Below are 14,351 nucleotides of genomic sequence, written 5' to 3'. Positions count from 1 at the left end.
GAAAGCAAAGAGAGTGGTGAGTTTTCAACTAATATATATTATTTTGGTCAAAATAGTGATGGAGTGCCATGTGTCATATTTTTATTCATTGAAGTTTTTTTTTAATGTCAATTAAAAAATGGAGTAAAAACCTTAATTAATGATACTTAATGTATTAAATTGGGAAAAAGATTAGGTACTAAAATGAAAAAATTAGTATACTTAAAGGGCCAAATCGAGAATTAAGCTTTATTGAATGGTTTAGTTTTACCCAAACTTTAGCAATTAACAGTGAGATTAAATAGTATCGTACCAGAACACAGAAGGTGGATTTCAATTGAAGTCTGCGCCTCCTCCTCTTCGATTCAAACAGGAAGCCCAAAAGAAGAAAGAGCGATGGCGATGCAGGCAGGGGTTCAGACCTCCAAAGTTCTAATTCTGATGGGCGCTGGTTATCATACTTTCCCTATTATCTAATGTCTCTTCTTCTTTTTTGGTCTGATTTTCCTTACCTTTTTTCCCATAGTTTTGAAATTCGGGTTTTTTAAAATTTTGGGTTTAGGTTTAACTGGTTCAATTGTTTTGAGGAGTGGGCGTTTATCTGAACTAATTTCCCAGCTTCAGGAATTACTGAAAGGCGTTGATGATGTCCAATTCTCGCCTTATAAGTATGATCACACCCTTCTTGCTGCTCAGGTACTCTCAATCCTTTCCAGTCAAAATCTAGCCTTTTAGTTTACTTTAAGTGCACAAGTTTTCGGCGTTTTATATTATTTTTCAAGTGCTGAATATGTATATAGAATCTATGTTATTTGAACTTCCATTTTTCCTGAAGTACGCATGCCCGGTACCTGTGTTTGACAAATATTTGAACATGGGTATCGGTGTGATTCTTCAAGGAAAAACTTAGAAAAATTGAACATACTTGTTTTGGACACATATCCTTTTATGCCGGGTTAATAGTATAGAACTTGTTAGACCAGATTTGGGTAAATGTCAATGAAATTTTGCAGCTTTGTTTCTTTCTCTAGGTGGGGGGATGAGGTTGGAGTTCTCTTTATCTGTGTCAATCATTTTCCTCTGTAAGATTGTATTTAACTATGTGTGTATGCTTTTGGGTTTATGTACTTTTAGATTAGACAATTGGCGCAAGAGCTCAAGGATTTGACAACGTCCAATCCGGTAACCATTCTTAATGGGAACTCAGGCTCCGGCGGTATGTGCATCTATATCTTTTGAAATATGTCTATATAATTTAAATTATATATATCTACTTCCTGTTTTGCATCTTTTCATTTAGATTTGACCTGTTCTAATTTCTTTGAATGGTTTACTTGGTCTATTAAATTTATTAATTTCTTGGTCTCATGTTCTAGAGTACTTTGGTTATATGGGGGATAGCTTATGTGTATCTGTGCCTATATTTTAGAAAGTATGAGTTGCAAATATGCTGCACTGTGAAGAATTAGAAGTTGAACTTTGTGGCTTATTATTAAAACAGTAATATAGCTGTAGGGTGCTTGCTCACTCCTTTTTTTTTCCTGATGCACACAGGGGGCATTGCTTCTTATCTTGTGCCAGCTGCAGCACTTGGAGCATTAGGATATTGTTATATGTGGTGGAAGGTAAAACTATTTTATTGATGAATCAAAAAATGAAATATCATTTTTGTCCAAAGTGCTTTAAATATTTTACTTTTAACATTCCTAAATTTCTGATGTATTGTTCTTATCCCTTATTATGTAGGGCTTGTCAATCTCTGATGTGATGTTTGTCACAAAGCAAAATATGATGGATGCTGTAGCAGCTGTGTCAAAACAATTAGATAATGTATCTGAAACATTAAATGTGAGTAATATTGGTGTTTCTTTTATGTAATTGTACTAATCCTTGGAAACAAATTCTTTGTTTGACACGGTTTTCAGTGTTTGATTTTGTTCTTACTTCGTTCATGCAGACAACAAAAAGACATCTATCCAGGAGATTGGAAGGCTTGGACTGGAAAGTAGAGGAGCAGAAGGAAACATCCCTTCTCATCGCAAAAAATGTATTCAAAGACTACTTTTATTTTGAACTATCAGTTATTCATAGGGGCAGTAGATATTGGATACCAGTAGAAGATCAAATATCATTTTTCCATGAATCTTTTGATATTTTTCCAGCTGCATTTGAGGAAATATTTAAGCCTTGGCCTTTTCCCCTCCAACCTTTAAAATGTTTTTCTTGTATTTTAGTTTGAGTTGTAATCCATTCCCTCTTTCCCTTTGCTTTTACTGATGATTCTCTTTCTGGAGCAGTGATTAGAACTTTCCAAAGATTGAGTTCCGTTGCTTTTAGAAGCTTATTGCAAATCTTCGTTATTGATTTAAAGTTTTTGAGGTTTCCCAGCTATAATGAATATTTTCTTTTTTGATTTGCGATTTCTGATTTTAGATACTTTTACCTGAGTTTGAAATCAGAGTCGCTTTGTCAGTCTTTCTTATTCTTGACATTGTGTAAGTAAGAGCCCATAGTTGGCATTATGGAGAATCATTTGAGAGTTTATGAGGGTGCATTGTTTTATTATGTCGATAACTTTTTCAAATAGAATGAAATTCTAGCATATAAGTTTATGGCTGTTGCAGCCTTATAGATCTTCAAATCAACATCCATTCTTCCAGCTGACCTTTGGTTTGCTTATTTTGTTTATGAGAAAAGGGAGAAACCGTTGATCTGCTCATAATGACATGAAGCATTATTTGCATGCAGGTTGACGACATGAAATCAAACCTTTCCGAAATTGGTTTTAATGTGGAAATGATTAATAAAATGGTAGCTGGATTGGTAAGATGCATTTCTTTTCTTATGTTCGATCTTTAGGTGTGCCGGTTTCGTACTTATTTGCAACTTATCTGATGCTTCATTTGTTACTGAACTCTGCAGGAAGGAAAAATTGAGCTTCTTGAAAGCAAACAGGTTAATTCTGATACTGTTATTAAATATTACTCTCTAAATTACGAAATTGTGCAGAAGTGTTAAGTATGATTCTTTGCCATGCAGGATGTAGCTAATTCAGGTCTTTGGTATCTATGCCAATTTGCTGAAGGAGTTAAAGATGGAGTGAATACTAAATTTTTTCAGGTTAAATAATCTCTTTATATTGTTTTTATTATGCGTTATGTTCCATGAAATAATGATGCTGGGAACCCACTCCCATATTGGTATCATATATATGCATATTGGGAACAGATGTGCTTACTATGCCCAAATACAGAATGGATACATAAAACTAAACCTTTTCTGAGGTTAGCGTGTATATCGCGATTATTGTGCATTTTATTCTAGAAAACCAGATGCTAAACTTTCATTTCCATATGATTATAGTACTTCTATTCTATCCATGTTAAAATATATATACACTCAGCGTTCCAAAAATGTGGAGCAAATAACATAAAAGATTGTTTTGGTCACATTTGGAGATAAATGTGTATGCTAGAGGGAACTTTGGTTTTATATTTTGTTCCTCTGATTGTTTGATTTGTTACTTAGATTGCTTAGTCTAGTTGCAGAAAAATTAATTGGTAATTTATAACTAAAAATGTGGTTATAAGAGTTTATTGTCATCGTGTTTTTTGTCATTAGCTTTAGGCTAAAATTCTGAGCGTGTCATACTTTTATATTTTCAAGAGTTACTGATTTTGTTCTAATTGTATTGCCTTGCAAACATATCCAGTTCTCATTTGTCATCTTGTATAAGACAATAGTATTCTTCAGATTCAACATTCTTGCTCTGAGCAGCCACCTATATGTTCAGTGACTTTGTTATGTACTCGTTATTAATTAGTTGTTTGTGCTTGTTGGCAGGATGTTGGTGCAAAGCTTGCAATCGATTCAGCTGTGAAATATGAGGAGAAATCGGTGAAGGTACTTGAAGTCAAGCCTTGTTTTCTTTATCACAAATATACATCCTCTCTCCAACTAAATTGTCCAAGGCTACAATTTCAGGGACTACAATTCCTTACCGAAACCAATGAGTCAGCCCCAAATCAGAAACCAACAGTAGACCCTGACAAAACCGATGTAGATTCCCCTGTCAAAAAAGTGCCTACCATGAAAACGAAGGTACACAGATCATATCCAGTTGGAATTTCCTGGGCCAGGGATATCATAGGGTCTGATACATGATTTTCCAGTTTCTTATACGATCAGTTTTGTGAATAGACTTTTCTCCATTTATTTGCTCATGATGCATGAGCAATTGAGCATTGTTCTTCGAATTTACTTCCATGCCATAATCTGTGTATTTCTATATTGTTAAGGGTGAGAGTGAATGTTGGGGTTATTGTATTCTATAGTAGCCTACAGTGGTTTGACCGGGCATTCCATTCTGGTTTTTTTCGACATTGGATGGGCTATTAAAATGTTTTATTATTTTCATTAGATGTACAAAATAAGCAGAAATGATGTTGGTATTTTGATAACCTGATAACTTCAGGTCAAGCAGTTTCAATATAGCTTCTTTATTCTTCATGGATGAATATTTATTTTCATGTTGGCAGGACCATAACATATCGTTTATTGTCAGATATTCCTTTTAAGATATTCGTTAGTTTATTCTATTTTTAAGTGAAATAATATCTGGGTTTATTTTGTGATATCAAAGCTATAGTATATTTACTACAATCTTATCACTATAGTGAATTTGCTGTCCCATCTTTATTCCATAAAATATTATTTTTGAAGCTATTTTGCAATCAGAAAATGAGCCCAAAGGTGATGTTGGAAGAAAAAGAATTATTCTGAAATCCAAAGTATAATGATAAAAAAAATAAACTTGTAGATTGATATATTTATGCCTTACTCCTTTCTACAAATCTGAGGAAACAACGATTTGAATTACAGTCACGAATATGGCCATTTATTATTGATCAAATTGTTTAATTTAAACTAAAGTATATAAATAAATCTCGTAACCAAAAAAAAAAAATCCATTAAAAATGTCGAAAACAAATTATTGGGATGAATTTCAAAATTATACATAAATTTTGGTTTGATTTTGTAAATTTTATATATGAAAAATTGATTTATCCAATTTTCATAAATTAGTAACACAATTATTAATATAATATTATTTTACGTTTATATATTACATACACAAATAATTATATTTATCTAATATGAAAATAAGTTGTTGTATTTATTTCTTTAAATATATATGATTGAATCAAAATTAAAGTTTTATATATATATTTGAACCACAATCAAAGTTTCATGTGTATAATTGTTCCAAGTCAATATATATGTACTTGTCATGCATGTAAATTCTTAAATCAATCCAATATTTTTATTATATCGATTAAAAATAGTCTATATTAATATATATTTAATAGTTGAAAGTTTTTACATAAAATAAATAGTTCAAAATTTTAATTTATGTCAAACTTGACATGTATGATCTATATTAATAGATTATGAAGTATGACGGTTGGATTGTTGAAATATTAATTGTATAAACCAAAAGTGGTTTTACACCATTAAATAATTTTTATACAATAAATATTTTAACAATTCAACTGTTGAATTTATTAATATATATATATTTGAATGGAAAATTGTTGAATTTATTAATATATTTATACTTATCATTTATGTAAAATTTTAAATTGATCCGATATCTCTATTTTATAAATTTAAAATAAAGCAAAAATTTTTAACTATATAATATTTAACTAAAAAAACTACTAATCATGTGCCGTTTTAGGATTTAAGTAATATACATGTTGATTTTAGGATTTAAGTAATATACATGTTGATGAAAGGGAAGAGTAAATTAAAATTCAATCACATGCTTACTAAATATAATCTCATATATAAATTAATAGACTTTAATTTATAATTGGAATTTTTTTAAGGAGTGGTTTTGAAATTTTCGGTTTATAATTTAACTGGTTAATATTATATTTTAAAAAATTACCATTTTAAATAAAATGTTGAAATGTAAAAATGTATATTTAAATGATGTTAAAATTTTATTAACATTATGGTATTTCAATAAATATATAAAAATATTATAAGTCTTTATTAATATTTATATATAAATATTTTAAAAATTAATATTAATTATTTGTAAAATTTAATTTAATTGTATAAATTATAATTTAAATATTAAAATATAGTCATTATAAATTCAATTAAAATATATAATATTATATTTTTGAAACAAATTTTAAAAAATAATTATATATTCATACAAATATTATACAAAATATATTAGATCATAAGTAAAGGATAAAAACGTTATTTGATTCTAAAATATTTTTAAAACAAAAAATTAATTTTTTACTTCAAAATGGATAATTTACTAAAAACGCCCATTTCCAAAATTATTTATGGAAATGGGCTAATTTTTTTTATTATTTACCGAAAGGTCCAAATTCCCTGAAAGTGTGTCCATATCAGCGCGAAGTCAGGGGATGTGTCTGCAAAATGCATCCCTGGGGAGCGTTTTGTCCCGCTCCAACGGTCATTTGACCATTTGACCTCCAACGGTCAAAAAAAAAACTATAAAAGGCCCCTTTTCATTTTTTTCACATAAGAGTCCTCTCATAATTCTCTTTAAATTCTCTTTAAATTCTCTCCAAATTCTCTCAAGTTTCTCTCATATTTTTTCAAAGCTCTCTTTAATTTTTGCAAAAAAGCTTTGTTTAATTTTTTTTTGAATTATTTTTTTACATTAAAAAATATTTGATCGTGTTAGCAATGGCCGAAAAATTAATTCGTGTCGATAATAAACACATCTTCGTCGATTAAATGACAATGGTAAGTGATAATTTTAATTAATTTTTCAATACTATTTAATGTTTTTTCATTTATGCAATTTTAATTAATTTTTATTTTTATAATTTTTTATAACAGTCTGTAGATTTGGTGTTGCAATGCTATATCCATAATATGTCTGGTCCTCTATTGCCGTTGATAGAGAATTACCTGCGGGACTGGGTTTTTGGCACGTGGCCACGATAGGCCTGGGGTGCAAGTTGGACCCGAAACTAATCAGTGCGTTGATAGAGAGGTGGAGACCCGAGACACACAATTTCCATCTTCCATGCGGAGAGTGTACTATCACTCTAGAAGACGTGCAATTGCAATTGGGATTTTCGATAGATGGGTACGTAGTCACGGGGTTCGCTCAATCTGCTGATTGAGGAGCCGTATGCTACGAGCTTTTGGGTGCTATTCCGGATAATATTAACGGAGGTCGGATCAAGATAGGCTGGTTACAAGACACATTCTCAGAGCCGGAAAATGATTCGACTGAACTAGAAAGAATACGATATGCTCGGGCATACATTCTTGAGATGATTAGAGGTTATCTGATGGCGGACTTGTCACGAAACCTCGTATATCTGAGGTGACTGCTGAAACTCGTTGATTTTAGAACAGCTGATCAATTTAGGTTTGAGTCTGCTGTGTTAACAACATTTTACCGGGAGATGTGTGGGGCGACGCGTCCGAATAAAGCCAAAATCAGAGGTTGCCTATCACTACTGCAATCATGGGCATGATTTCACTTTCCATTTTTACGTCCTCGAGTGAACCACCCATATACATTCTGTAACACCTCTAACCCGTATCCGCTGCCAAAACAGGGTTTCAGAGCATTACTACCATTTACAGATCACTAAAAAAAATTTAAATACTTACCGATTCAATGCATCATATAAATAAATATATTACCATTCAATCAACAGCTTTTGACACTTGTATAAGCATCAAACAAAGACATTGTTAGTATACTTGCACATATCTCATATAAATTCAACATTGATATATCTATTTTCTCGACATATCGCACTTAAGTTTAATAATAGTCTCAACTTACATAATTTCCTTGTATCAACATATCAAAGATAATCATATATGTACATGTCATGAAACATATCATGCTCTTACCGCTTTCTTCATAAGCATATATCATTCATTTCATTATATCAATATTTCATGCTCTATCATTTTCATATATTTTATGTATATTTATTAGGTAATAGTTTATATCAAACTTAACATAAATTATATTCCATGTACTTATACTTATTTCGTTTATCTATCTTTATAATTATTTCATATAACCATTCGTCATCCGATACATATTACACGAATATCAATTGTTCAACAGATGCCATAGTGTCTCCTATCCACGGTCTTATTTATCTTTGACATGATGCCATAGTGTCTTTCAACTATGGTCTTACTCATTTTTGTCATGTTGCCATGGTATCTTTCAACCATGGTCTTATTCATTTCATGTCACGCCCATGGTATCTTTCAACCATGGTCTTATTTATTTCCGTCATGTTGCCATGGTATCTTTCAACCATGGTCTTACACATTTCATATCAGTCTGCCATGGTATCTTTCAACCATGGTCTTACACGTTCATATCAGTCGCCATGGTATCTTTCAACCATGGTCTTACACATTTCATATCGAGTTGCCATGGTATCTTTCAACCATGGTCTTACACATTTCATATCAGTTGCCATGGTATCTTTCAACCATGGTCTTACACATTTCATATCGAGAGCACACTCCATGAACCTCATCCTTACAAAGGGATTACCGGTCCAGGCTAAATCCTGTAATATAAACTCATAGAGTATTGTCGGGATTACCACCAAAGCTAAATCCCAGAACGACAATTACTCTAATGAGCTTGGATCTGAATTACCGTCTAGGCTAAATTGCACCCTAATTGGATTACCGTTCGGGCTAAATCCATTTACACGTATTCTTCGGAGGGCTATATCAGATAGGATCACCCGTCCGGCTAGATCCTTTTTACGTCAATTCCTTTTCGAGATCCATCGAATTTTCCTTTCATTCAACCGGATTTCTTCCTCTTTTATCAAATATGTCAATGTTTCATAAATTTTCATATAATGAACATTCAAATCATATTCATATCAAAACATGCAGTTCAAGCATTTAAGAATATAATTCAAGTTACATGAACTTACCTCATTGCTTGTTTGTGTTTATAATTTCAGTAATCCGATATCTTTTCTTTTCCACGATCAAGTCTCATATTTGAGTCGTCCGGATCTTTATAAATAAATTTGATCATCATTTTCATTCATTTCATATTCTAATGCATTTAATTAATGCTCTAGGTAAAATTATCATTTTGCCCTTAACTTTTAATTAATGACGATTTCGCCTTAGGGTCGGGAAAATAAAATTCTTGCAATTTAATCCTTATTTCCAGCTATTATTCTCATATATATATTGATAACAGTCCATGAATTCTATAAAATATTAGAATTTTCCATAATTTCAACACTTTTCAATTTAATCCCTAAAACATGTTTTCCCCCGATCTTGAACTAAATTAATAATTTCATTCAATTTTGTAATTTAAATAATAAAATAATCCATTTCATGCAATTTGGTCATTTCGACATTTTACAAAATTGCCCATAAAGTTTTATTTTATTCAATTTAGTCCCTGAGCCTAAAATATGCAAATTAGCTGCTAGATGAATATTCATACATATTTTTCCTCCTCCTCCTCTCCATTCCACATCCTTAATGTAGATAACACACTTGTAAGGAACATTATCCATAATTTTTATTATTTACTTTTATGAATATTCAAGCTGTCCATCTATGTCATAGTCACTAAATTATTTATATCTGGAGCTCTAGAACTCTAAATTAAGATCCGATAATTTTTCCTGAAACTAGACTCATATATCTTCTTACCATAAAATTTTCAGAATTTTTGGTTCATTCAATAAGTATAGTTTATTCTTTAAAGTTACCCCTATTCTGCTGTCTGACAGTTGTGACCCTTCTTCACTAAAAATTAATTATCTCCTTGTACAGAATTCGAATGATGTTCATATTTGTTTATATTGAAAATATACTCATTCAGGATTCTAAACATATAAATTTAAGCACCTAATTATTTCTATCCAATTTTTTATGATTTTCCAGAGTCAGAATAGGGGAACCCGAATTCATTCTGATCTTGTCTCACAAAATTCATTATATCTCATGATTTACAAATCCATTACTTATACCGTTTCTTCTATAAGAAACTAGACTCAATTATCTTTAATTTAATATTTTTTTCATATTCTAATTCGATTTATACAATTTATGGTGATTTTTCAAAGTTAGTCTACTGCTGCTGTCCAATACTGTTTTAGTACAAGATATTAATTACCATGTTATAACATCCTTATTTTCTTTTTCTATACCATTTCTCATCACTTTCTCTTATTTTCTCTTCACTAACATATCAAGAACATAAGACCTTATGTAAGAAAACTCTACTATAACATCATTTCCATGTTTTATCAATAATAACAAACTTAAAAACATATTGAAATCTTGATATACTTACCTTGTTCTATTGATACTAATCTTTAACTTAATTTTCTCTCTCCTCCAGCTTCTATTTCTTGAATCCAACTTGATATTCTAACTCCCCATGGCCTCCTTAACATTTCTCTCTTAGTAGCAATGGAAATTCTTTTGATTTCTAGGTGGAAATGGTGAATTTTTGGTGGAAGGACCAAATTGTAAAGAAAAGAAAATTTCTTTCTTTTCCTTCTCTTCTAACGTTGGCTGCATGCATGGAAAGATGATAAAAATTCTTCATCTTTCCTTCCTTTTATACTAAATAATTAATAATAAAATAATAATAAAATATCTCATTAAAATAATATATATCTAATTAAATAATCATAAAATATCATCAACATCATCATTACTTTCTAGATTTCTCTCTTCCAATTGACCATTTTGCCTTTATTATCTTTTAAAATTCCATCCTTGAGTCATCATTTAACTTTGGTAAAATTGTAATTTAGTCCCTCATAGTTCTTCACCTATTCAATTTGGTCCTAATTCATCCATTTTCCTTAGTTTCTAGATCATTCCACTCTTAAAATATTTACACTATTGGTCCTTCAAATTTTCCATATTTACACTTTAACCCCTTAAATTTTGAGTATTTACTCTTGTGCAACAAAACTTTTCTCACTTTTACAATTTAGTCGTTTCTTGAATTAATATATCATAATATACTTCTTAATATTGACATAACTCAAAATTTCCTTTATGTCACTTTATTTCTTTATTTTACTATATCAAGGATAATATCTTCTTGTAAAAATTTTCGAGTATTACATTTCTCTCCCCTTAAAATAAATTTCGTCCTCGAAATTTCCTTGTTTTCTTTGATCATGAATTTCATTATTTTATAGTTCTATAGTTTCTTTCTGTACATATTTGCCCGCTTTATCATTTATATCCATTCTCTATCCTTTCATTTCACAATTTATTTTCAATACAATATTTCACATTTGCCTTTCAGAGCTTCTACCAACAGAAATAGAAAATAATATCATATGAATCTTATTATCAAGTGTTCTATCACATATATTGGCTTGGAAAACCAAAGAAAGATAGAGTAGTACCACTTGTGAATCAATTAGACTTGCGATAATTTCTGTCTATTAGCATATTTATCCAACCTTTTCATATATTGATTATAGCATCCAAACATGAACAGTTCCATATGTCTCTGAAAATATCAGTATATATAAGATACCCATATAAAATCCCAAAAATTTACTATAATATACCCAGTTATAACGACTATATTCAAATATTTTTGCAATTTATTCACCAATCTATTGACTAGTATAGTCATCAATAATTTCACATCATTTACTTCACTAAAAAAAACTAATTCGGAAGAAATTTTCAGTTAACTATTCTGTAAATACCATATTTAAATAAATCAATTTTCCCATAAATAACTTCTTTCTTTAACAGTGACACTGTATATCTTAACTAGTTTAAGAAAAATCTGATATCTTTATTCAGAACCCATTTTTACTTATTAACTCATTCTCAGTTCCGACTGTATTATCAATTTAAATACTTAAATACTAACCCGTATCCACTGCCAGAACAGGGTTTCAGAGCATTACTACCATTTACAGATCACTAAAAAAAATTTAAATACTTACCGATTCAATGCATCATATAAATAAATATATTACCATTCAATCAACAGTTTTGACACTTGTATAAGCATCAAACAGCAGCATTGTTAGTATACTTGCACATATCTCATATAAATTCAACATTGATATATCTATTTTCTCGACATATCGCACTTGAGTTTAATAATAGTCTCAACTTACATAATTTCCTTGTATCAACATATCAAAGATAATCATATATGTACATGTCATGAAACATATCATGCTCTTACCGTTTCTTCATAAGCATATATCATTCATTTCATTATATCAATATTTCATGCTCTATCATTTCCATATATTTTATGTATATTTATTCCGGTAATAGTTTATATCAAACTTAACATAAATTATATTCCATGTACTTATACTTATTTCGTTTATCTATCTTTATAATTATTTCATATAACCATTCGTCATCGATACATATTACCGAATATCAATTGTTCAATGATGTCATAGCGTCTCCTATCCACGGTCTTATTTATCTTTGACATGATGCCATAGTGTCTTTCAACTATGGTCTTACTCATTTTTTGTCATGTTGCCATGGTATCTTTCAACCATGGTCTTATTCATTTCATGTCACGCTGCCATGGTATCTTTCAACCATGGTCTTATTTATTTCCCGTTATGTTGCCATGGTATCTTTCAACCATGGTATCTTTCAACAATGGTCTTACACATTTCATATCAGGCTGCCATGGTATCTTTCAACCATGGTCTTACACGTTCATATCAGTCGCCATGGTATCTTTCAACCATGGTCTTACACATTTCATATCGAGTTGCCATGGTATCTTTCAACCATGGTCTTACACATTTCATATCGAGAGCACACTCCTGAACCTCATCCTTACAGTGGGATTACCGGTCAGGCTAAATCCTCAGAATATAAACTCATAGAGTATTGTCGGGATTACCGGTCAAAGCTAAATCTCGCAACGACAATTACTCTAATGAGCTTGGATCTGAATTACCAGTCTAGGCTAAATTCAGACCCTAATTCGGATTACCCGTTCGGGCTAAATCCATTTACACGTATTCTTCGGGAGGGCTATATCAGGATAGGATCACCCGTCCGGGCTAGATCCTTTTTACCGTCAATTCCTTTTCAGAGATCCATCGAATTTTCCTTTCATTCAACCGGATTTCTTCCTCTTTATCAAATATGTCAATGTTTCATAAAATTTCATATAATGAACATTCAAATCATATTCATATAAAAAACATGCATTTCAAGCATTTAAGAATATAATTCAATTTACATGAACTTACCTCATTGCTTGTTTGTGTTTATAATTTCAGTAATCCGATATCTTTTCTTTTCCACAATCAAGTCTCATATTTGAGTCGTCCGGATCTTTATAAATAAATTTGATCATCATTTTCATTCATTTCATATTCTAATGCATTTAATTAATGCTCTAGGTAAAATTATCATTTTGCCCTTAACTTTTAATTAATGACGATTTCGCCCTTAGGGTCAGGAAAATAAAATTCTTGCAATTTAATCCTTATTTCCAGCTATTATTCTCATATATATATTGATAACAGTCCATGAATTCTATAAAATATCAGAATTTTCCATAATTTTAACACTTTTCAATTTAATCCCTAAAACATATTTTCCCCCGATCTTGAACTAAATTAATAATTTCATTCAATTTTGTAATTTAAATAATAAAATAATCCATTTCATGCAATTTGGTCATTTCGACATTTTACAAAATTGCCCATAAAGTTTTATTTTTATTCAATTTAGTCCCTAAGCCTAAAATATGCAAATTTTATTCATTTCATGTCACGCCGCCATGGTATCTTTCAACCATGGTCTTATTTATTTCCGTTATGTTGCCATGGTATCTTTCAACCATGGTATCTTTCAACAATGGTCTTACACATTTCATATCAGTCGCCATGGTATCTTTCAACCATGGTCTTACACGTTCATATCAGTCGCCATGGTATCTTTCAACCATGGTCTTACACATTTCATATCGAGTTGCCATGGTATCTTTCAACCATGGTCTTACACATTTCATATCGAGAGCACACTCCATGAACCTCATCCTTACAAATGGGATTACCGGTCAGGCTAAATCCTCAGAATATAAACTCATAGAGTATTGTCGGGATTACCGGTCAAAGCTAAATCCCAAGCGACAATTACTCTAATGAGCTTGGATCCAATTACCGTCTAGGCTAAATTCAGACCCTAATTCGGATTACCGTTCGGGCTAAATCCATTTACACGTATTCTTCGGAGGGCTATATCAGATAGGATCACCCGTCCGGGCTAGATCCTTTTACCGTCAATTCCTTTTCGAGATC

General features: G+C 30.9%; 1 protein-coding gene across 1 annotated transcript; it reads left to right on the top strand.

Annotated features, from left to right (window-relative positions):
- The first annotated feature begins 185 nt into the window (after positions 1–185).
- LOC108470850 (uncharacterized) lies at positions 186–4,496 on the top strand. The gene is made up of 11 exons (XM_017772345.2): positions 186–430; positions 542–675; positions 1,114–1,195; positions 1,534–1,604; positions 1,726–1,827; positions 1,937–2,026; positions 2,728–2,802; positions 2,902–2,934; positions 3,019–3,099; positions 3,823–3,882; positions 3,964–4,496. Exons 1-11 carry the CDS (start codon positions 376–378, stop codon positions 4,141–4,143), a joined length of 963 nt encoding a protein of 320 aa, XP_017627834.1. The 5' UTR covers positions 186–375; the 3' UTR covers positions 4,144–4,496.
- Positions 4,497–14,351: the final 9,855 nt, after the last annotated feature.

This window comes from Gossypium arboreum, chromosome 11 (assembly GCF_025698485.1).
Source record: "Gossypium arboreum isolate Shixiya-1 chromosome 11, ASM2569848v2, whole genome shotgun sequence".
Taxonomy (NCBI): domain Eukaryota; kingdom Viridiplantae; phylum Streptophyta; class Magnoliopsida; order Malvales; family Malvaceae; genus Gossypium; species Gossypium arboreum.
The sequence above is the reverse complement of the archived record's forward strand: the minus strand, read 5'-3'. Positions and strand labels throughout refer to the sequence as shown.

Excerpts from the sequence above, each read along its gene's own strand:
- LOC108470850 (XM_017772345.2), top strand. The coding sequence starts at position 376 with ATGGCGATGCAGGCAGGGGTTCAGACCTCCAAAGTTCTAATTCTGATG. Across the intron at positions 1,828-1,936 it reads ATGTATCTGAAACATTAAAT|ACAACAAAAAGACATCTATC; the intron begins GTGAGTAATATT and ends TCGTTCATGCAG. Across the intron at positions 2,027-2,727 it reads CCCTTCTCATCGCAAAAAAT|GTTGACGACATGAAATCAAA; the intron begins GTATTCAAAGAC and ends ATTTGCATGCAG.